This window comes from Salvelinus fontinalis, chromosome 37, assembly GCF_029448725.1.
Source record: "Salvelinus fontinalis isolate EN_2023a chromosome 37, ASM2944872v1, whole genome shotgun sequence".
In the NCBI taxonomy this organism is placed as follows: Eukaryota; Metazoa; Chordata; class Actinopteri; order Salmoniformes; family Salmonidae; genus Salvelinus; species Salvelinus fontinalis.
The window spans coordinates 670,833-692,614 of record NC_074701.1 but is presented as its reverse complement, the minus strand read 5'-3'; the positions used below and the strand labels follow the sequence as shown (position 1 = coordinate 692,614).

The following is a 21,782-nucleotide window of genomic DNA, read 5'->3' as shown; positions in this document are numbered from 1 at the left end:
CTGTTTGTAGGCTGGAATTAACAAAATGGAGTCGTGGTCAGCTTTTCCGAAAGGAGGGCGGGGGAGGGCCTTATATGCGTCGCGGAAGTTAGTATAACAATGGTCCAGAGTTCTGCCAGCCCTGGTCGGACAATCGATGTGCTGATAGAATTTAGGGAGTTTTGTTTTTAGATTAGCCTTGTTAAAATCCCCAGCTACGATGAATGCAGCCTCAGGGTGTGTGGTTTCCAGTTTACAGAGAGTCAGATAGAGTTCGTTCAGGGCCATCGATGTGTCTGCTTGGGGGGGAATATATACGGCTGTGATTATGACCGAAGTGAATTCCCTTGGTAGATAATGCGGTCTACATTTGATTGTGAGGAGTTCTAGATCAGGTGAACAGAATGACTTTAGTTCCTGAGTGTTGTTATGGTCACACCACGTCTCGTTAATCATGAGGCATACCCCCCCGCCCCTCTTCTTACCAGAAAGATGTATGTTTCTGTCTGCGCGATGCGTGAAGAAACCAGCTGGCTGCACCGACTCCGTTAGCGTCTTTTCAGTTAGCCATGTTTCCGTGAAGCAGAGCACGTTGCAATCCCTGATGTCTCTCTCGAATGTTACCCGTGCTCGGATTTCATCGACCTTATTCCCAAGAGACTGGACATTGGCGAGTAGTATGCTAGGGAGTGGAGCGCGATGTGCTCGTCTCCGAAGCCTGACCAGGAGACCGCTACGTTTGCCCCTTTTTCGGCGTCGTGTAGCTTCGCCGGCTGGGATCAGGTCCATTGTATTGGGTGGAAGGCAAGACACTGGATCCGTTTCGGGAAAGTCATATTCCTGGTAGGAAGGGTGGTTAGTTGACGTTAATCGTATATTCAGTAGTTCCTCCCGGCTGTATGTAATGAAACTTAAGATCACCCGGGGTACCAATGTAAGAAATAACACATAGAAAAACAAAATACTGCATATTTTCCAAGGAACGCGAAGCGAGGCAGCCATCCTGTTCGGCGCCGGAATAATAATGTACTACTTTTGTACCAGAGCTGTATGGGACCTAGTCAAATTTACTGCACTGGCACTATATAGGGAATTAGCTACCATTTTGGACACAGGAGGGTTAGGATTCAAGAGGTGTGCTAAATCGGTGTTCATTGATTGGCCTGTCTCTGTTATGTCTATTGCGTGACTGGTTGGCATGGCAACCACGTGACAACCAGACTCAGCTGTGATCTATCCGCTTGTCAGTTGCCAAGTTGATGGAGAATACTTTTTAATCAGAGATGGTGCATTTGGGCCTTCATGAGCGTCACGTTCTTCTGTCGGTCTGTCTAATGGAGATTTCGAACAACATACTTTTTTTAGGGCCTGGAAAATATCAATCTTGGATTGTACACTAAACAAAAATATAAAAGCAACATGTAAAGTGTAGGCCCCATGTTTCATGAGACCAAATAAAAGATCCCAGAAATGTTACATCTGCACAGAAAAAATGTTGTGCCTACACATGTGTTTACATCCCTGTAAATGAGCATTTCTCCTTTGCCAAGATAATCCATCCACCTGACAGGTGTGGCATATTAAGAAGCTGATTAAATAGCATGATCATTACACTGATGCACCTTGTGCTGGGGACAATAAAAGGCAGCTCTAAAATGTGCAGTTTTGTCACACAACACAATGCCACAGATGTCTCAAGATTTGAGGGAGCGTGTAATTGGCATGCTGACTGCAGGGATGTCCACCAGAGCGGTTGCCAGAGAATTTAAGGTTCATTTCTCTACCATAAGCCGCCTCTAACGTTGTTTTGGATAATTTGGCAATACGTCGAACTGGCCTCACAACCGCAGACCACGTGTATGGTGTCGTGTGGGCGAGCGTTTTGCTGATGTCAACATTGTGAACAGAGTGCCAAGTGGTGGGGGGGAAGTTATGGTATGGGCAGTCTTAAGCTATGGACAACGAACACAGTTGTATTTTATTGCTGACAATTTGAATGGGAAAGAACAGTTTCACTAGAATAATCACTTCAATGCTTAACAATAGCATAACAATAGGATCTAGGATCAGGACCCCCACAATGTTATTCCTTGTTATCTAAAAGGCAAAACTGATCCTAGATCGGCACTCCTACTCTGAGACACTTCAGCTACATGCCCATTGCCCACCAATATCAACGTGAAGAAAAATGATCTGCAATATTAGATAAGATGTGATTAGCTTTCAGTCAAAAATACATTTGTCAGACTATTCCAAAATCACCATAACATAAGCCTAATGAGAGTACACTGACAGTCTATGCCTATGGAAGGCCTTTGAACATACTGAACAATAAGACAAATATTGTTCTTTGTATGTGGATTTATGTCCAAAGCAGGTGGTTGACACAGAATTAATCACTGAATTGAATAAAAGCTCTAGTTACATTTGACATTTTAGTCATTTAGCAGATGCTTTTATCCAGGGCATCACAATCGTATCAAGTACATTTTCCCTCAAAAAGTAAAGACAGACATGCGTAACTAGCTCCCCAGCGTTGGAAGTAAAACTGCCAAAGAATACTCGCAAGCAGTGGAGGCTGGTGAGAGGAGCCATAAGACGACGGGCCCACCGCATTGGCCGGAACAAACAGAACGGTACCAAACATGGAAACCACGTTTGACAGTTCACTCCACTCCAACCACCACAATGAGCCCGCTCTCCCACAGGTCCGCCCCACCAGCCTCCACCGCCCGCAACATCCAAAAGTAGAAGAAGAATGAATATCATCCTACTTCTCCCTTTTATAATGAAATTGGGCCCCCTCCTCTGGAAACACCCTTCAGTGCTAGCCACACTCCACCGTCTCCACGTTTTTCGAAGTGATTGAGTGTGAATATAAGACTTAACACACTCCATTGTCTTCACTAAATTGAAAGTAATAGAGTGTAGATATAACACCAAACAAACCTCCATCGACTTCACTCATTTTAAAACAGTCACGTCACGACAGTCCATTATCATTAATGTGATGACTGCTATTCATCGAATAACTACCTACTATGTTTATTACTCGATTAAATTAATCATGTAACAATTAACTCATTAGGAATTTGGGGCACCATGGGAAAGGTTTGTTTAATGATTTACCATTTCCCGAATTAACTCAAGAATATATAGATATCACACCAGTCATCAATTAATAATTTCCTCATATCAGTCTCATTCTGAACTCCGTGAATCTGCACAAACCCGGGTCTCACTGATCATTCCGTACCACACAAATTGACGCAGATGAGCAGGGACCCTGGGTATCTTTCTTTTGTTTTTTTCAGAGTCAGTAGAAAGGACTCTTTAGTGTCTTAAGTTTTCATAACTGTGACCTTAATTGCCTACCGACTGTAAACTGTTAGTGTCTTAACGACCGTTCCACAGGTGCGTGTTCATTAATTGTTTATGGTTAATTGAACAAGCATGGGAAACAGTGTTTAAAACCTTTATAAGGAAGATCTGTGAAGTCATTTGGATTTGACGAATTATCTTTGAAAGACAGGGTCCTGAAAAGGGGACTTTTTATTTTTTTACGCGTTGAAGGTCTTAGTTGGTGTATCTCTGTTGGGCCCAGGCCTTCGTGGACCAGGTTCAGTGATATGTGGTGATAAGGGTTCGACCGAGGCCTTGTTCTTTCTCCTTTGTTCTCGGGTGTAAGTCTCTGATTGTCCACAAGATGTCATATTGTCCTTCTTAGTTGTCTGTTTACTTGCACTCGTTCTGGAAGAGTGGTCTCCTGAGGACAGCTAATCAGCCGTGTCGATGATCCCAGAGTGGTGATAAAAGCCGTGTAGACAAACAATGATTTGAAGAGAAGAACCGTATGGTCCTGCTGAAATTGACCTTCTTAGATACAGTACTCAGTACTCAACTGTATCATTGATTGTTATGAGGTTCCTTTGTCTTCTTCAAACTCGTGTTGCATTTCGGGGTCGTGACTAATTGTAGACCTCAGCTGCAGCTTGGGCCCCTTCCAGTCTGATATGTAAATTCTTAACTAAAATGCTTTATACCCTCGGGTAGCAAGGGGGTGTTTACGTCTTGCTGACACGCTCTCTGGGTTCCCTGGGGTGTAGCTAGTTAAGAGGCAAGGTATCACAATTTACTATGATCTAGAGAAATAAAATCACAATCTTATCGTCATAAAACATTCTCTTCTCCTGTATATTTTCCACACAACGCAAAGCATGTAAACATGACATGCACCGTATGAAAATTCTTCAAGTTACAATGTTTTCGTTATAACGTCTTCATGCAACTTTTAATGAAATGCCAAAATAGATGTTAATTTTCCATATTCCATCTCTCATCAGTCCCAGTATCCATGGTTTGATGTTGAAGTTCTTGGGCGGTAAAATCTTCTGTAACACAGAGACATTCCATTTGCCCAAATTAGGCCTCAAAAGGAATCGTCTGCTGCCCATGGTTTATGATCGAGGTGTCATAAACCCCCCCCCCCACATCCATCCCTCTCTCCCTCTGCGGGAGAGAGAGAGCTCTGTAGAGCTGATCCACTGTAACCTGATCCTTTGGATCATCACAGGAGAGTCATGGCAGGATTGTGGTCAGAACTTGTTAAAACAGAACCCCCCCTGAACATTAGACAATAAGCAAAGGTCAACTTCAAGTAACAAGACACTTTTCAATCTCTGTCAAAATTGTCTCTCAGTTCAGGTTCGCTTCAACAGGCTCAGCTCGCCTCCACACTTTTGCTCTCTTCTTTAGCTTTAGCAGGTTAACTGAGATGGCGTAGCAGATGGGGAAGGTGATGATGGCACCAAAACAGCCTCTCTTCCTCTGTCCATCTTCAACTGTTGCACCAACATGTTCTGAACACTACATTTACCTGCAGTGAACATGTGTGTTTAGCACTATCCCCTTAGTTGTCATAGAGAATTTTGGTATTTCATTTATTTTTATTTAACCTTTATTTAACTAGGTAATGGGTGGTACACAGCACTTCTGCCCAGTATCTTCTCCTCGGTCTCCTCTTCTCCTCGAGTCTATCCACTACACAATGTAATTCTAGAATTATTTTCTTCTTTGCTCTGAAAACACTTTCGTGCATTTGTCTGAGTTCCGTCAATTATCCTGCAGTGAACATTAAATGCAATCATTGTGATGGGTTGGTGCGGAATATCAATGTCTGGTGAAGCGTGGCAGTGCAATAGAATAAATATTCTTGAACATTTAAACAACAATGTAAAGACATGGTCTGCTCTTTACCTCGTCTCTATCCCTTTACCTTCTTACTCTCCATCTCCTTTCTCTTCTTCACCATCTCTACTCACGTAATGATCTCATGCACAATCTCACCAGGCCAAAACAAATATTATATTTCGGGAGTTTAAGAGGTTGGTCGATTTAAATATGTAGATGACGATTGTGATTGCCACTCGTACCACGTGACTTGAGGATTGCGTTTGCTATGTTTTGTTTGTGACGTAATTGAATGTACCTTTACTGTATGTGTGTAACTATAACTTTAGTAACTGTTGATGGCTGCCATCTTGAAACAGGTCTCTCTTGTGAAATAATAGATTTTTATTTCAATGATACGAATCTGGATAAGTGAAGGTTAAATAATAATCTCTCCATCTCTTCACCTCTTTCTCTCTGTGTGTTGTAACAGAGGTTCCAGTTGGAGCGAGTCCATCTACAGGAGGTGAAGAGGTCCAGTTATGAACACACCAAGAAGTGTGCTGACCAGCTCCTCCTGCTGGGACAGGTCAGTACTACTGTCTTTACACTTCTGTAGAAGTTGTCATATGCACACACATACGTGTGCACACACATACGTGTGCACACACATACGTGTGCACACACATACGTGTGCACACACACACACACAAATACAATATACTGTATTCTTTCTTTCAGACTAAATCTCTATTTTGTACACACGCACACACACACACACACGCCTGAGCACACCTGCAGAAGTAACAAGGTTTTCTTTCATACGAATATTACTCTCTTTCACAGACAAAATATTTACAACGCACACACTGTTCTTTTCTGCTCCTTCCCTCGCTCCCTCTTTCTCTCACCCCCTCTTTCCCAGCCGCCACTCTGAGTGTAGCCTGATGAACAGGGATGAGTGTTGTTGCTCTCTTTCCCTCCAACACACCTGTCAGTGGAGGATGAAGACGCGCCAATAGGGCTGTTAAGGTGACCGTATTACAGCCACACCGGTGGTCACCAGTTATGACCGCAGTCAAATTCTACGTGACCGCTGAGTTACGGTAACAAGGCTACTCCAAAACTGCGCTCCGTTTGAATGCCGCCATTCGTACCACTGATGGTCATTAGTAGCCTACCAAACTTGCTAAAGTACCTCAAGTTGCTAATGGCCTCGTACTCGGCGCTCTAATGTCCCTCTAATCACTCTGACATCAATGCAAATAGAATCAAAAATCTAATCAAACACTTCATGCCATTGGAACACATTTTGGAATGTGAGGCTGATAGTTAGCTGGTTGATAAGCTGAAACAGGTTAGTAACGTCTGAGGTTGGAGCGAAAACCTTCAGGAGGGTTAGCTCTCAAGGAACAGGGTTGGAGAAATTAATTCAGAGTTTCAGCAGTATATCACATGTCGCGCAGCGAGAGCCAGCTCCTAAAATAGCTTATTGATGCGTGGAATGAAATGTGTTCTTATAAGCGCAACATTTCTATACACTATATCAAATAAAATGTGATTTGATTTGTAATTTATACAGTAATGTTGGGTATTGTCAACAGTAAAATACAGTTACAAAGCAGTTTTACTGCAGCATACTGTAAATTATGGTACATTTTGTGGCTGATAGAAGTATTGAATTTCTAATGGTACTGTAATTCCACCCCACAGAATACAGTATCTTTGGAGTGTCAAAAACCTTTTTACCACTAGTGAGCGCATGGTATTGTTTCTGTCGTATTAACATGTTTTGATGCATGCCTTGTAAGAGGCTATATTTGTTGCACCTGTGAGAGAATTCATTTAAATACATTTTTTATTTAACTAGGCAATTCAGTTGAGAACAAATTCTTATTTACAATGACTAGGAACAGTGGGTTAACTGGCTTGTTCAGGGGCAGAACGACAGACTTTTACCTTGGCAGCTCGGGGATTCGATCTAGCAACCTTTCGGTTACTGGCCTAACGCTCTAACCACTAGGCTAAATGCCCCATCAATTTAAAATGTACAGTTCCTTCAGAAAGTATTCATACCCATTTTGTTGTGTTACAGCCTAAATTCAAAATGTATAAAATATATTTTTTTCTCACCCATGTACACATAATACCCTATAATGACAAAGTGAAGACATGTCTTTTTTTTTTTTTGCAAATGTATTGAAAATTAAATGTGGAAATATTTCTTCTGCACTTCAAACCCAGAGTCAATACTTTGTAGAAGCACCTTTGGCAGCAATTACAGCTGTGAGTCTTTCTGGGTAAGTCTCTAAGAGCTTTCTACACCTCGATTGTACAACATGCTCCTTATTCTTTTCAATATTATTCAAGCTCTGTCATATTGGTTGTTGATCATCGCTAGACAGACATTTCCAGGTATTGCCGTAGATTTTAAATTTAATTCAAAACTGTAACTCGGATACTCAGGAACATTCAGTTTCTTCTTGGTAAGCAAGGATTTGGCCTTGCATTTTAGGTTATTGTCCTGCTGAAAGGGGAATTAATCTCCCAGTGTCTGGTGGAAAGCAGACTGAACCAGTTTTTCTTCAAGGATTTTGCCTGTCCTTAGCTCTATTCCATTAATTTTTTTATCCGTAAAAACTCATCAGTCCATAATTATTACAAGCATACCCGCATTGGAAAACCTCCCTGGTCTTTGTGGTTGAATCTGTGTTTGAAATTCAGTGCTCAACTGAGGGACCTTATAGATAATTGTGTGTGTGGGGTACAGAGATGAGGTAGTCATTCAAAAATCCTGTTAAACATTGTTATTGCACACCGAAGTGAGTCCATGCAATTTATTTTGTGACTTGTTAAGCACATTTTTACTCCTGAACTTATTTAGATTTTCCATAACAGAGGGGTTGAATACTTATTGACTCAAGACATTTAAGCTTTACATTTTTTATGAATTTGTAAAAAAAAAAAAAAAAAAAAAAAAAATTTTAACAACTCCACTTTACATTATGGGGTGTTATTGTGTGTAGACCAGTGACTCAACATCTCAATTTAATCCATGTTTAATTCAGGCTTTAACGCAACAGAATGTGGAACAAGTCAAGGTGTACCAATACTTTTCTGAAGGCACTGTATAGGGTACAGATTGGAGTGGCAGCAAGTCTTAAACCTTAAATTGTTGAGTGTTTTGCCATGTTTTTTTGGTCTGTAGTCACTGCCAGTTTTGGAAGCCTTTGTTAAGGCCTCTAGAAATGCAAGTGAAATAAAACACCAGCAATTAATATGCTGTAATGTGTAAACACTTGCTTTTACCAATCCCTTGTAATTACAGTAAAATATTGTGAAATACAAACATCTCCCCTCAATTAATTTCATCCATTCATTCTGATTACAGTGGCATTTGTTTTTACAGTATAATATAGTCGATTTTACGGTACTGTGTGTACAGTACTTGCGTTGATACCATTTTTATATTACAGTAGGAGTAGGCCTACTGTAATATGAAATACCGAATTTTACATGCCACTGAGCTGCCTGTAAGGTACTGTCAAATTCATGGCAACCTCTTTACAGTGTAGGCTTTGCATTTCTTTATGGCCTCTATTAAAAAGAGCAGGATCCCAGATTTCTATTGCTAGGCTACTATATTTATTTCTCAACTCCTAATATTAAGCACATTGCTTCGCAATACAACTGGAGTAGCCTACCTGGCTTTAATGAAAATGAATGATTCACAAACCCCCATCCATTCGCTATTTAAGTGTTAATGGATGATGTTTTTTTTCCTTCCCCTGTTCTGACAGGTGCATGATAATGAGTCATTCTAAATTGAAAATCGAAACTAATTTCACACGTTATCACTCGTGAATGAGAGACTGATGCCCAGCATGTACAGTCTGCTAAGGCAAGAAACCGAACGCATGCATTTTTCCTCTGACTTTTTGAAATGATCAATAGTCGCGTCATGCAGCCCATAGTGTACAGTAGTGCCTTCAGAAAGTATTCACACCCCTTGAACTTTTCCACATTTTGTTGTGTTACATTGTTACAGCCTATTTCTATTCAATGCCATTATAGTATCCATTGACTTAGAACTCAAATTGCAGTTCCTATGCCTTCCACTAGATGTCAACAGTCTTTAGAAATTGTTTCAGGCTTGTATTCTGAAAAATGAGGAACTAAGAGCAGTCTGAATGAGTGGACCCTAAAGTGTCACAGAGCTTTTTCATGCGCGCGACCGAGAGAGTGCCTTGTTTACCTTTATATTGACAACGTTATTGTCCGGCTGAAATATTATCAGTTATTTAGGCTAAAAACAACCTGAGGATTGAATATAAACATCGTTTGACATGTTTCTATGAACTTTACGGATACAATTTGGATTTTCTGTCTGCCTATTTTGACTGCGTTTGAGCCTGTGGATTACTGAAGAAAACGCGTGAACAAAACTGAGGTTTTTGGATATAAAGAGACTTTATCAAACAAAAGGAACATTTATTGAGTAAATGAATGTCTGCTGAGTGCAACCATATGACGATCATCAAAGGTAAGGGATTAATTTTATCTCTATTTCTCACTTTGGTAAACTCTTCTACTTGGCTGGTTACTGTTTGTAATGATTTGTCTGCTGGGCTATGTTCTCAAATAATCATAAGGTATGCTTTCGCCGTAAAGCATTTAAAAGAATCTGACACCGTGGTTGGATTCACAAGAAGTTCATCTTTAAACCTATGTAAAATATGTTTTGTTTTCTGAATTTTTATAATGAGTATTTCTGTATTTGAATTTGGCGCCCAGCAGTTTCACTGGCTGTTGAAGAGGTGGGACGCTAACGTCTCACGTACCCAAGAGAGGTTAATGACACGTTAGTTGTTCTACAAACGTTGGGCTATATGTTTTGATTTTTAATACATTGTAAGGCTGCATGATGTGACTAATGAACTCTGCTTTGTTTTTTGCGCAGGCTGTACACACTTCGTCAGTCTCTCATTTACACTTGATAATGCCTCGAATTTCCCAGCGGCATCCCCTTTGTCTGGCCATAATGCACCCTAAAAAAATCCATGCCTTTTGCAGCCCTTCTCCCTGTGTGCTGCCTGCTCCGAAGCACCACTCACCTCACTCACACAGCTCTCCTTCACGTCATCTGGTCTTTCTCACAGGCTACAAGTGAAGACAGACACAGAGATGAGAAGGCCTGAAGAGCAGCAAAAGCACTAGCCTATGTCAATCTACTATCCCCCATAGTACAAAAGTTGAGCTATTCTGTGCGAGAAATAAATATTCCAAACATAATCTGGGACAGTTGTGGGATGCGATAGATCCCAAATTAACACAACCACTATAATAAATAAAAAATTAAACGTTTTTGCGGGAATGAGGCTGTCGCAACAGATCAGAACGTTTAGCTAAAAATGTTGATCAACTATTACACTATTTCTTCACATAAGAGCAGCGTTGCACACATGGCAGTAGGCTATAAGCGCGAATGTTCCATTAGCGGGAAAACACCATTATCAAAATTGACCACAAATGTGATTATGCATGTTATGCATTTATTATAAAGGTACATTTTTATGGTGAAAATGATTTTCCCTAAACTTGAAACTTGTGCTGCATACAGTATTGTAAAGTGGATTAATGTGCTTCTTTTTAAGAAGTTATTTGGCCACTTTAGTTGTGATACAAACCTTATCAAAACATGAGGTGTGCGACTATTATTCAACAAAGTAAAAAAATATATATATTGTTTCTTGCCTTAACCTGATCATCATTCACAAGTGATAACATATAATTCGTAAGTGATAGGCTAATAGTGTCACCCATCAGACTATTCTTGATTTAATCTTGGCTTTACATATACTAAATAATATATGTGTGAAGTTCGTTTTGATTTAGAATGGACCATTAACATGCACCTGACTCGAAACAGGAGCAGGGGAAAAAATACATGTCATCTCTGCACTTAAATAGCGAATCGAGGACACTTTTCCTGTGGTTCATTTTCATGCCAGCCAGGTAGGCTATACTCCTGTTGTAAAGATAAGCAATGTGCTTTATATTTGCTTAATATTAGGAAAGTTGAGAAATAAATATAGTAGGCTTAGCCTATAGAAAGCTGATGGGATCCTTCTCTTTTTAAGAGAGGCCATCAATCTGTTTTCTCGCACAATTGCATAGCCTATAGAAATGTTGTGCAACATGAGCTCATGAAGTGTTTGATTTAGATTTTCGATGGCATTTGCATTGACGTCATAGTGATTAGAGGGACAATAGAGTGCTGAGTACCAGGCAGTTAGCAAATTTGGTTGGCTACTAATGACCATTAGCAGCATCAGAGCTTGGAGAAGCCTAATTACTGTGACTAAATGGTCATGTGGAATTTGACTGCCTTCGTGACTCGTGACCACCGGTGTGGCAGTAATACGGTCACCACAACAGCCCTAATCTACACACAATACCCCATAATGACAACGCTTGGACTTTCCAAAAGGCACCCAAAGGACTCTCAGACCATGAGAAACAAGATTCTCTGGTCTGATGAAACCAATATTAAACTCTTTGGCCTGAATGCCAAGTTTCACGTCTGGAGGAAACCTGGCACCATCCCTAAAGTAAAGCATGGTGGTGGAAGCATCATGCTGTGGGGATGTTTTTCAGCGGCAGGGACAAGGAGACTAGTCACGATCGAGGGAAAGATGAACAGAGCAAAGTACAGAGAGATCCTTGATGAAAACCTGCTCCAGAGCGCTCAGGACCTCAGACTGGGGTGAAGGTTCACCTTCCAACAGGACAACGACCCTAATCACACAGCCAAGACAGCGCAGGAGTGGCTTCGGGACAAGTCTCTGAATGTCCTTGAATGGCCCAGCCAGAGCCCGGAATTGAACATCTCTGGAGAGACCTGAAATTAGCTGTGCAGCGACGCTCCCCATCCAACCTGACAGAGCTTGATAGGATCTGCACATGTGTGCCAAGCTTGTAGCATCATACCCAAGAAGACTCGATGCTGTAATCGCTGCCAAACATACTAAAACAAAGTACTGAGTAAGGAGTCTGAATACTTATGTAAATGTTTCAGTTTTTATATAGACACACACACACACACATACACCTCTCAGCAAAAAAAGAAACGTCCTCACAGCAAACTTAACATTTGTAAATATTTGTATGACCATAATATTCAACAACTGAGACAAACTGAACAAGTTCCTCAGACATAACAGAAATTGAATAATGTGTCCCTGAACAAAGGGGGGGAGTCAAATCAAAAATCAAAAGTAACAGACAGTATCTGGTGTGGCCACCAGCTGCATGAAGTACTGCAGTGCATCTCGTCCTCGTGGACTGCACCAGAGTTGCCAGTTCTTGCTGTGAGATGTTTCCCCACTCTTCCACCAAGGGACCTGCAAGTTCCCGGACATTTTTGGGTTGAATGGCCCTAGCCCTCACCTTCCGATCCAACAGGTCCCAGACATGCTCAAAGGGATTGAGATCCGGGTTCTACGCTGGCCATGGCAGAACACTGATATTCCTGTCTTGCAGGAAATCACGCACAGAACGAGCAGTATGGCTGGTGGCATTGTCATTCTGGAGGGTCATGTCAGGATGAGCCTGCAGGAAGGGTACCACATGAGGAAGGGGGATGTCTTTCCTGTAACGCACAGCATTGAGATTGCCTGCAATGACAACAAGCTCAGTCCGATGATGCTGTGACACACCGCCCCAGACAATGACGGATCCTCCACCTCCAAATCAATCCCGCTCCAGAGTACAGGCCTCAGTGTAACGCTCATTCCTTCGACGATAAACACGAATCTGACCATCACCACTGGTGAGACAAAACCGCAACTTGTCAGTGAAGAGCACTTTTTGCCAGTCCTGTCTGGTCCAGCGACGGTGGGTTTGTGCCCATAGGTGACTTTGTTGCCGGTGTACCTGTCCCGCAGGTGTGATGTTTGGATGTCCTGATCCTGTGTCCTGATCCTGTTGTTCCACGTGGTCTGCCACTGCGGGGACAATCAGGTGTCCATCTTGTCTCCCTGTAGCGCTGTCTTAGGCGTCTCACAGTACGGACATTGCAATTTATTGCCCTGGACACATCTACAGTCCTCATGCCTCCTTGCAGCATGCCTATGGCACATTCAGACAGATGAGCAGGGACCCTGGATATCTTTTTTTTAATGTTTTTCAGAGTCGGTAGAAAGGCCTATTTAGTGTCCTAAGTTTTCATAACTGTGACCTTAATTGCCTACCGTCTGTAAGCTGTTAGTGTCTTAACGACCGTTCCACAGGTGCATGTTCATTAATTGTTTATGGTTCATTGAACAAGCATGGGAAACAGTGTTTAAAGCCTTTACAATGAAGATCTGTGAAGTTATTTGGATTTTTACGAATTATCTTCGAAAGACAGGGTCCTGAAAAAGGGACATTTCTTTCTTTGCTGAGTTTATATACATTTGCTCCAATTTCTAAAAACCTGTTTTTGCTTTGTCATTATGGGCTATTGTCTGGAGATTTACGAGAAAGAAAAAAAACTATTGAATCCATTTTTGAATAAGGCTGTAACTTATCAAAATGTGGGCATTTTCCAAATGCACTTTATGCTTGGAAGTCTGGAGATCCTAAACATGTTTGTTAACTACTGGTCAATTACTCACTGGTCCATAGTGTATTGCCACCATTTACCTGATTAAAGGTATAAATAATGATTGTGTTTTTCCCTCTCATTCACTCTCTGGACCTCTTTCCTTTGTTCTTTATTTGGATCCCCATTAGCTGACGCCTTGGCCCTAGCGACCGCTAGTCTTCCTGGAGTCCACAAAAGAAAGACATTGCAAACATAACAGAGATGCCCCAAAAACATATGAAAAACACTGTCAATTTGGACAATGGTAGACATCACAGACATTGAATAAAGAACAGCGAGACGAGAGAACACAATACTTTTGACACACAACCTCTTTCAACTTCCCTGTCTCTCTCTCACGGTCTTTATCCCCAATAAAGAAAAGAAAACAGTTGCGAGCTGTGGGACTGCCTCCTTTAAAATAACAAATGATCTTAAAACATTTCTCTTCTCCTGTCTTCTCTCCCTCAGACGGACCGAGCGGTGCAGTTGCTGTTGGAGACTAGTGCTGACAACCCCAGTTACTACTGTGACTCGCTGAAGGCGTGTCTGGTGACCACCATCACCTCCTCAGGGCCCTCCCAGAGCACCATCAAACTAGTGGCCACCAACATGATCGCCAACGGCAAACTGGCAGGTAACTGGAAGCCATATAATTAAATATAACTCTAGTTTATGGAAGGTTTATGACATCTGCCACTCTAGTATTTTATTTCTAAGCTGCCTTCCCAGAGCACCATCAAACTGGTGGCCACAATCATGATCTCCAAAGGCAATCTGGCATGTACTGGTGGCCATAAAGCTCAATAGAACACTAGTTCCGTTAAGTTTGATGATGTGAGTCACTCTAGTATTATACTGTATATCTACGCAGGTGGCTACAAAGAGACTATTGTTTCAACTGTGGTACCATTGTGGTGTATGCCATGGGCTCTAATACCCAGAACAGCCTAGGCAGAGCCTCTGCCATTGCACGCCCCCACCTCTTGTTCTATGGAGTAGGTTGTGTGTTGAGTGTATTATTATGCAGTGTATTATTACCACGGTCCCCTTCTGCAGCACAGCAGCTCACATAACAGGTAGTTTAACTCCACAGCCCATTAAAAAAAAGGCCTTTTAGCGCAGTTATAGCTTCCCTTAGTAATCAATCCTCAAACCACCCTCATCTCACACACTCCATCACTCTCTCTGTCTCGCTCTCTCTCCCACTCTCTTTTTTCTCTGTCTGTCAGAGGGAGTGCAACTGCTGTGTTTGATTGACAAGGCTGCAGACGCATGCCGATACCTGCAGACCTATGGGGAGTGGAACCGCGCTGCCTGGCTGGCTAAGGTAACTTATCTTTCACTCATCTGTCCATCATCAGTATCCCATTTAAAGTACTAGGCCCGGAGAAACTCTCAGATCATATTGCTGGGCCGGAGTCAAGGAGATGGTTCGTTGCAAATCAAGAGTGTACCGTCATGTAAAATGTCATGGTAGTTAAGATAAAGCCTATGAAACCTAGTTGAAATTCTAACTTGATCGCGTATGTCTGCCTCTGTATGCGCGTGTGCCTGCGACTGTGTGCCAGGTGCGCCTGAACCCGGCAGAGAGCTCAGACGTGCTAAAGCGTTGGGCAGAGCACCTCTGCTCCCCCCAGGTCAACCAGAAGTCTAAGGCCATCCTAGTGCTGCTATCCTTGGGCTGCTTCCATAAAGTAGGAGAGATGCTCCAAAGGTAACAGTAACAGCCTCTCTCTCATCTTCCCCATTATCAGCTCCTCTGGGACTTTATTCTGCTTTTTGCTCAGCTCTGTGTTATCCATCACTCTGTCTCCAAATTGGTCCTCGTTGTCTAACTTTGAGCATTTACAAAGGTGCGGTGGTGCCCTCCTACCTTGCTTCTCTCGCCACGTTCAATATTGATCTGCTCTGTGTAAGTGGACCTGCTGTCTCAGTGGCAGCCTGCATTTTAATATGCCTCTCCCCATGACACATCTCAAATGAAATTAGAAAGGCGTGTGGCTGGCAGGCTGACGTGAAGCTTCAAGAACAGAGATGTGAACGTTGTGATGATGCACGCCTCTCTCTGATGTCTCTCCCCCTCGCCCCCCACCCCCCCTCTCTCTCTCACCCCCCTCCTCTCTCTGTCTCTCCCACCCCCCCTCCTCTCTCCCACCCCCCCTCCTCTCTCTCTCTCTCTCTCTCTCCCACCCCCCCTCCTCTCTCTGATCTCTCCCCCCCCCCCCCCCCCTCTCTCTCTCTCCCCTGTCTCTCTACCTCTTTCTCCCATCCATCAATCTCAACTGTGACAGCATGAGGTACTTTGACCGTGCGGCGCTCTTCATTGAAGCCTGTCTGAAGTACGGAGTGATGGAGGCCAACGATTCCACCAATATCCTTTCAAAGTCAAGACATCATACAGTCTGCGGCTGTGCTAATCAGGTTATTCTCAGTTTTTCTCACATAAAGTGTGTCTGGTCTAATACCACAGCAGTCTGGAACAGAATGGACGTACTGTACCTTTTATAGGACCATTCACATGCTTTATTTTCTTCACCTGAAGAGTGAACACCGCACTACCTTTTGTACCTTGATGTTTTATTCAGACAGAAGAGAGGGAGATTGATGAATAGGTGAAACAGTATGAAGGGTTGAGGCGGGGATTGAACCCCAGTCTCCGGGGTTGTGGTACACAGTATGTGCAGAGGCAGAAGTGTTAACACTCAACTACAGGCTGAACACTTCATATCCTTTATCCAACCACATCTTACTGTGCATTGGGGTTTGTCTGTTTCTTGTTTTTACCACACTTTGAGCAACTTAAATTCACTGCCCCTCTTTAAATAGCTAGCTTTGGCTACCTTCTGTCTTAAGATATCAGAGAACTCGGACACAGAGAACAAAAACTCTGATTGTTATCCTGGAGGGACATACCCTGCTATGTTAGCCCAAGAGAGTAGTCTGCTGTGTGTCTGTTCCATGAGTAATTTTGATTGAGAGGAATCGAAAGTGTTGTTGTGCAGAAGGTCCTGGGTTTCGGGCCCATTGAGGGGTTTTATTTGAAACCATTCCCCAGTGTTTTCTCCTTGACCTGTGTGTCGCCACATAAGCTGATCGGGGCTGCGTTCGTGGACTACGCCCGACTGCTGCGCACCCTGGGCCTGAGGGAGAGCGCCGCGTTCTGGGCATCGCGGGCAGGGGGCGCCGGAGAGCAGCTGCTGGAAGAACTCTTCCAGGGAGAGGGGGCAGTGCCCGAGGAAACGGAGGGCCCGGAGAACACCGAGTGATCCCTGAGTGTGGAGGAGAGGAGAGGGGAGGAGTTTCCCATAAGCAAAGATCTATGATCAGCTAACGCTCTCACCCCCTCCTAATCGTAACTATTACAGGTGAAAATGCTAAACTGATCTTGGATCAGTGTTCTAGGGGCAATTTAGGGGGAGAGGAGAGGAAGTGTTTGTCACTGGAGATTGCCATGTCTGTGAATATGTTTGTGTGTGTTCTGATTCGTCACGTGATCAGTGTATGTGTATGCATGTTGATTTCTCCCCCAGTGGCAGACCAAATGGAACCACACACTCACTCGCACAGCAAATGCATACATTCATGGTTATTAAAAACAGATTAAGAGATTCTAATCCGTTTTTGATGATTGATTTGAGGTTTTGAATGATCTGTTAGCTTTATTTTGAGTTCTTTTTAATAATCTGACTCTTCTGCGGAAGATTCGATCAAAGTTTGCTGACTGTCGACGTACTGCTATTACCGTTTAAAGCAGTTCAAAGTGGCACAACCTTTTATCCTTCAACATTCTGTATTATACACTCCCTTTTATTTAACGATGGTGTCAGTGTAAATTTAAATTAATGTTTAAATGTTTGAATGAATGACATTAAGGTCAAGTGAGTGTCCATTCCCTGTATCTCAGACATGAAGCAGACCAATGTCCCACACAGTGTACCTGACCTGGCTTCAAATACTATTTCAAATCTTTCAAATACTTTGAGTGTTTGCTTTAGCCTGCTTGGAGTGTCAGATGGGCGTGGTTTGCCCTTTTGAGACGTATCTATTGGTTATATTGCAACAGGCAAGCTCAGTCAAGCACGTGTTGTAGTATTTGAGCCCCGGTCTGCTGTGTAGTGACTGAGAGTAGGTGGTATAGAGCAGCTCTATTAAGACTGACCAAAGCCAGGCATAGTTAGCACAGGGGACTGCATTCATCAACTTGTCCCTGCATTACAGATGGGACACTGATGAGTCTCTTCCTCTAGTCTAGTTAGCCAGGATTGTTTGCGCTTACAGACACAGTATATTATACCCCTACACAGAAGAGAGGATTTGACCACTGCTAGCTATAAGGGCTTCTTGGTTAATATATCAAATGTGGGCATGAAGTATTCAACAGTTGGATTGCAGATTGATCTCCAGCTGTTTCCTATAAGGACATAAGATGTCTGTTTTATTGTGTGTTTTCTGATGTGTGAAGTATGAGGATGTCTCATTAAAATATCATGTTTAGCAAATCATTCTAGTGGACCAGAAAAGACAGAATCAGCATGAAGTTGACTGCTGTTCTGTCAAGATCACTAAAAGTCATTGCATTGGCTGGTACCAGGCTCAGGACTAAAATGAGCCAATCAGCAAGTACTTCCTGTCGCACACTGTAGGGTTGCATTCTGAAGGATCCACAAACTGCATTACACAATCTGTATCTAAGTACAGTTGAAGTCAGAAGTTTACATACACCTTAGCCAAATACATTTCAACTCAGTTTTTCACAATTCCTGACAACTAATCCTGGTAAAAGGTCAGTTAGGATCACCACTTTATTTTAAGAATGTGAAATGTCAGAATAATAGCAGAGAGAGTGATTTATTTCAGCTTTTTTTTCTTTCATCACATTCCCAGTGCGTCAGAAGTTTACATACACTCAATTAGTATTTTGTAGCATTGCCTTTCAATTGTTTAACTTGGGTCAAATGTTTCGGGTAGCCTTCCACAAGCTTCCCACAATAAGTTGGTTGAATTTTGGCCAATTCCCCCTGACAGAGCTGGTGTAACTGAGTCAGGTTTGTAGGCATCCTTGCTCGCACAAGGTTTTTCAGTTCTGCCTACAAATATTCTATGGGATTGAGGTCAGGGCTTTGATGGCCACTCCAATACCTTGACTTTGTTGTCCTTAAGCCATTTTGCCACATCTTTGGACGTATGCTTGGGGTCATTGTCCATATGGAAGACCCATTTGCAACCAAGCTTTAACTTCCTGACTGATGTTGCTTCAATATATCCACATAAATTTCCTGCCTCATGCTGCCATCTATTTTGTGTAGTGCACCAGTCCCTCCTGCAGCAAAGCACCCCCACAACATGATGCTGCCACCCCGTGCTTCACGGTTGGGATGGTGTTCTTCGGCTTGCAAGCATCCTCCTTTTTCCTCCGAACATAACGATGGTCATTGTGGCCAAACAGTTCTATTTTTGATTCATCAGACGGAGGATATTTCTCCAAAAAGTAAGACCTTTGTCCCCATGTGCAGTTGCAAATCGTAGACTGGCTTTTTTATGGCGGTTTTGGAGCAGTGGCTTCTTCCTTGCTGAGCGGCCTTTGAATGGTTATGTCGATATAAGACTCATTTTACTGTGGATATAGATACTTTGTACCTGTTTCCTCCAGCATCTTCACAAGGTACTTTGCTGTTGTTCTGGGATTTATTTGCACTTTTCGCACCAAAGTACGTTCATCTCTAGGAGACAGAACGCGTCTCCTTCCTGAATGGTATGACGGCTGTGTGGTGCCGTGGTATTTATACTTGCATACTATTGTTTGTACAGATGAACGTGGTACCTTCAGGTGTTTGGAAATTGCTCCCAAGATGAACCAGACTTGTGGAGGTCTACATTTTTTTTCTGAGGTCTTGGCTGATTTCTTTTGATTTTCCCATGATGTCAAGCAAAGAGGCACTGAGTTTGAAGGTAGGCCTTGAAAGACTTCCGCAGGTACACCTCCAATTGACTCAAATTATGTCAATTAGCATATCAGAGGCTTCTAAAGCCATGACATAATTTTCTGGAATTTTCCAAGCTGTTTAAAGGCACAGTCAACTTAGTGTATGTAAACTTCTGACCCACTGGAATTGTGATACAGTGAATTATAAATGAAATAATCTGTCTGTAAAAATGACTTGTGTCATGCACAAAGTAGATGTCCTAACCAACTTGCCAAAAGTATAGTTTGTTAACAAGAAATGTGTGGAGTGGTTGAGAAACGAGTTTTAATGACTCCAACCTAAGTGTATGTAAACTTCCGACTTCAACTGTATCAGTAGGCTAAACCATTCTAACCAGTGACTCACACCCACATACCAAAAACTGTATAGCTCTTAAACCACTCACCAAAAACGACCAATCCCTTGTCAACTCTTCCGTATTAGGAGAGCGGGTAAAATATTGTTTTTTTTCCCCCTGCCTCGTCTGTCTTGTTAAAAGTCAAAACTATTAAAGAAATGAATTATTTAAAAAAAAAAATAGATATACTTAAAAATATGTGAATGATGTACATGAAAAGTAATTCTGTGTTTAGTAGCACTTGTATTATGTTTTCTTGTTCAGAAATGATATTGTAACTAAATCCGTGTGTCGTTCTGTTGCCGAAACACGTGAGTGCTGTTCTAGTCTGGGATGTTGTTGACCACCCTAGGCAATGTCACTATGGTAACCCACGCTTATTTTGGGGATTACACAGGGCTTAGTTCCCACATATCCGTCATGTAGTTTCAGTGTGTTTGGAGTTTTAGTTTCCATTATGCCTGAAATGGACTAGAGTCCAAACCATAGAAATAGAATCTATGGTTTACTATTTCTATGGTCTAAAAGATCCAATCAGTTGATATGATACTGTTTATGTTGATCTAATCATGTCCTACAGTATTGTCAAAGTAATATTGTACCCCTAGCCTGGTCCCAAATCTATTTATGCTGTCTTGCCAATGCTGCCCATAGGAGTTGGCATGACAGCACAAACAGACCTGGAATCAGGCTACTGTACCCCTTCTGGTGTCTTTTAAAGTAGATTTGTATTAACAACTGCTGCTTTGTTTCATTTTGTTGTTAAACTTTACAGAACAACTGTCTGCCTTTTTTAAGGGGTTATTGTATGTGACTTAGACGTTAACTACATATAGAAAAAAATCAGCCTTTTTTTTATTTTGTTTTGATTTGAAGAAAATGTATCATTTTGACGGTGTCAAAAATTGGAAAAGCTTAGCCTTTTTTTCTTGTCGTCTCATAATGTTTACACTGAGTGACCCTCACGTCCGCTTTGAGCTTTATAAATCTTGTTCTGGAAGAAAAAAAAATCAAATGGATAGCAATAAAAGCATTTAAAGTATCTACCTGTATGGTGTCTATCTGACCACATGAGGGCACTGTTGTACTATGAGAGAGACAAAGTGAGTTAAAAAAGTGTATCAAACAGCCATGGAAAGACTGGAATACTTTTGGGAAATCCCATTAGTACATTAAATCAAATGTTAAGTAATTTAAAACATCTAAGCCGTGGGGGTGGGGGGAGGGGTTCTAAGCTGACATGGAATTGTTTTCAGGAGTTCATACCATGGATTGTTTAGGTATTTGATTTTGGATTTTAGGACCCCTTTATGTATAAAAATATAAATTTAAATTGTTAGATTAAATGTTTTATTTGTCCTTTACTAGCTCATAGAAATGCATTCAATAACACCTTCATAAATGGCAAAAAAGGAATAAGGTTTTGAGTGTATGTCCTATATCTTTTGCCTTTTGGTAGGACGTCATTGTAAATAAGAATTTGTTCTTAACAGACTTTCCTGCTTAAATAAAGGTTAATTAACTAAAAAATACCTAGGCGATCTGGAAATAGATATATTTTTTACACACATTTAACCCCTTATTTTTGTTGGTACGAAACTAACATTCATTTGTATGGGTTACATTTGGCTGAGTCCCCATGACAGTTGTAGGGGTTGTAGAGCAAAACAGAAGAGTCTTCCTT

At 41.9% G+C, this 21,782-nt stretch overlaps 1 protein-coding gene across 2 annotated transcripts in view; it reads left to right on the top strand.

Annotated features, from left to right (window-relative positions):
* wdr11 (WD repeat domain 11) overlaps positions 1–21,140 on the top strand; it is a 138,995-nt gene extending 117,855 nt beyond the window's left edge. For both annotated transcript variants that reach the window (XM_055901674.1, XM_055901673.1), the window contains exons 24-29: positions 5,642–5,737; positions 14,246–14,411; positions 15,007–15,104; positions 15,346–15,491; positions 16,069–16,151; positions 16,865–21,140. In XM_055901674.1, the coding sequence (XP_055757649.1) occupies positions 5,642–5,737; positions 14,246–14,411; positions 15,007–15,104; positions 15,346–15,491; positions 16,069–16,151; positions 16,865–17,043 (768 nt within the window). In that variant the 3' untranslated portion in view covers positions 17,044–21,140. The remainder of the gene's footprint in view (positions 1–5,641; positions 5,738–14,245; positions 14,412–15,006; positions 15,105–15,345; positions 15,492–16,068; positions 16,152–16,864) is intronic.
* The last annotated feature ends 642 nt before the right edge of the window (positions 21,141–21,782 follow it).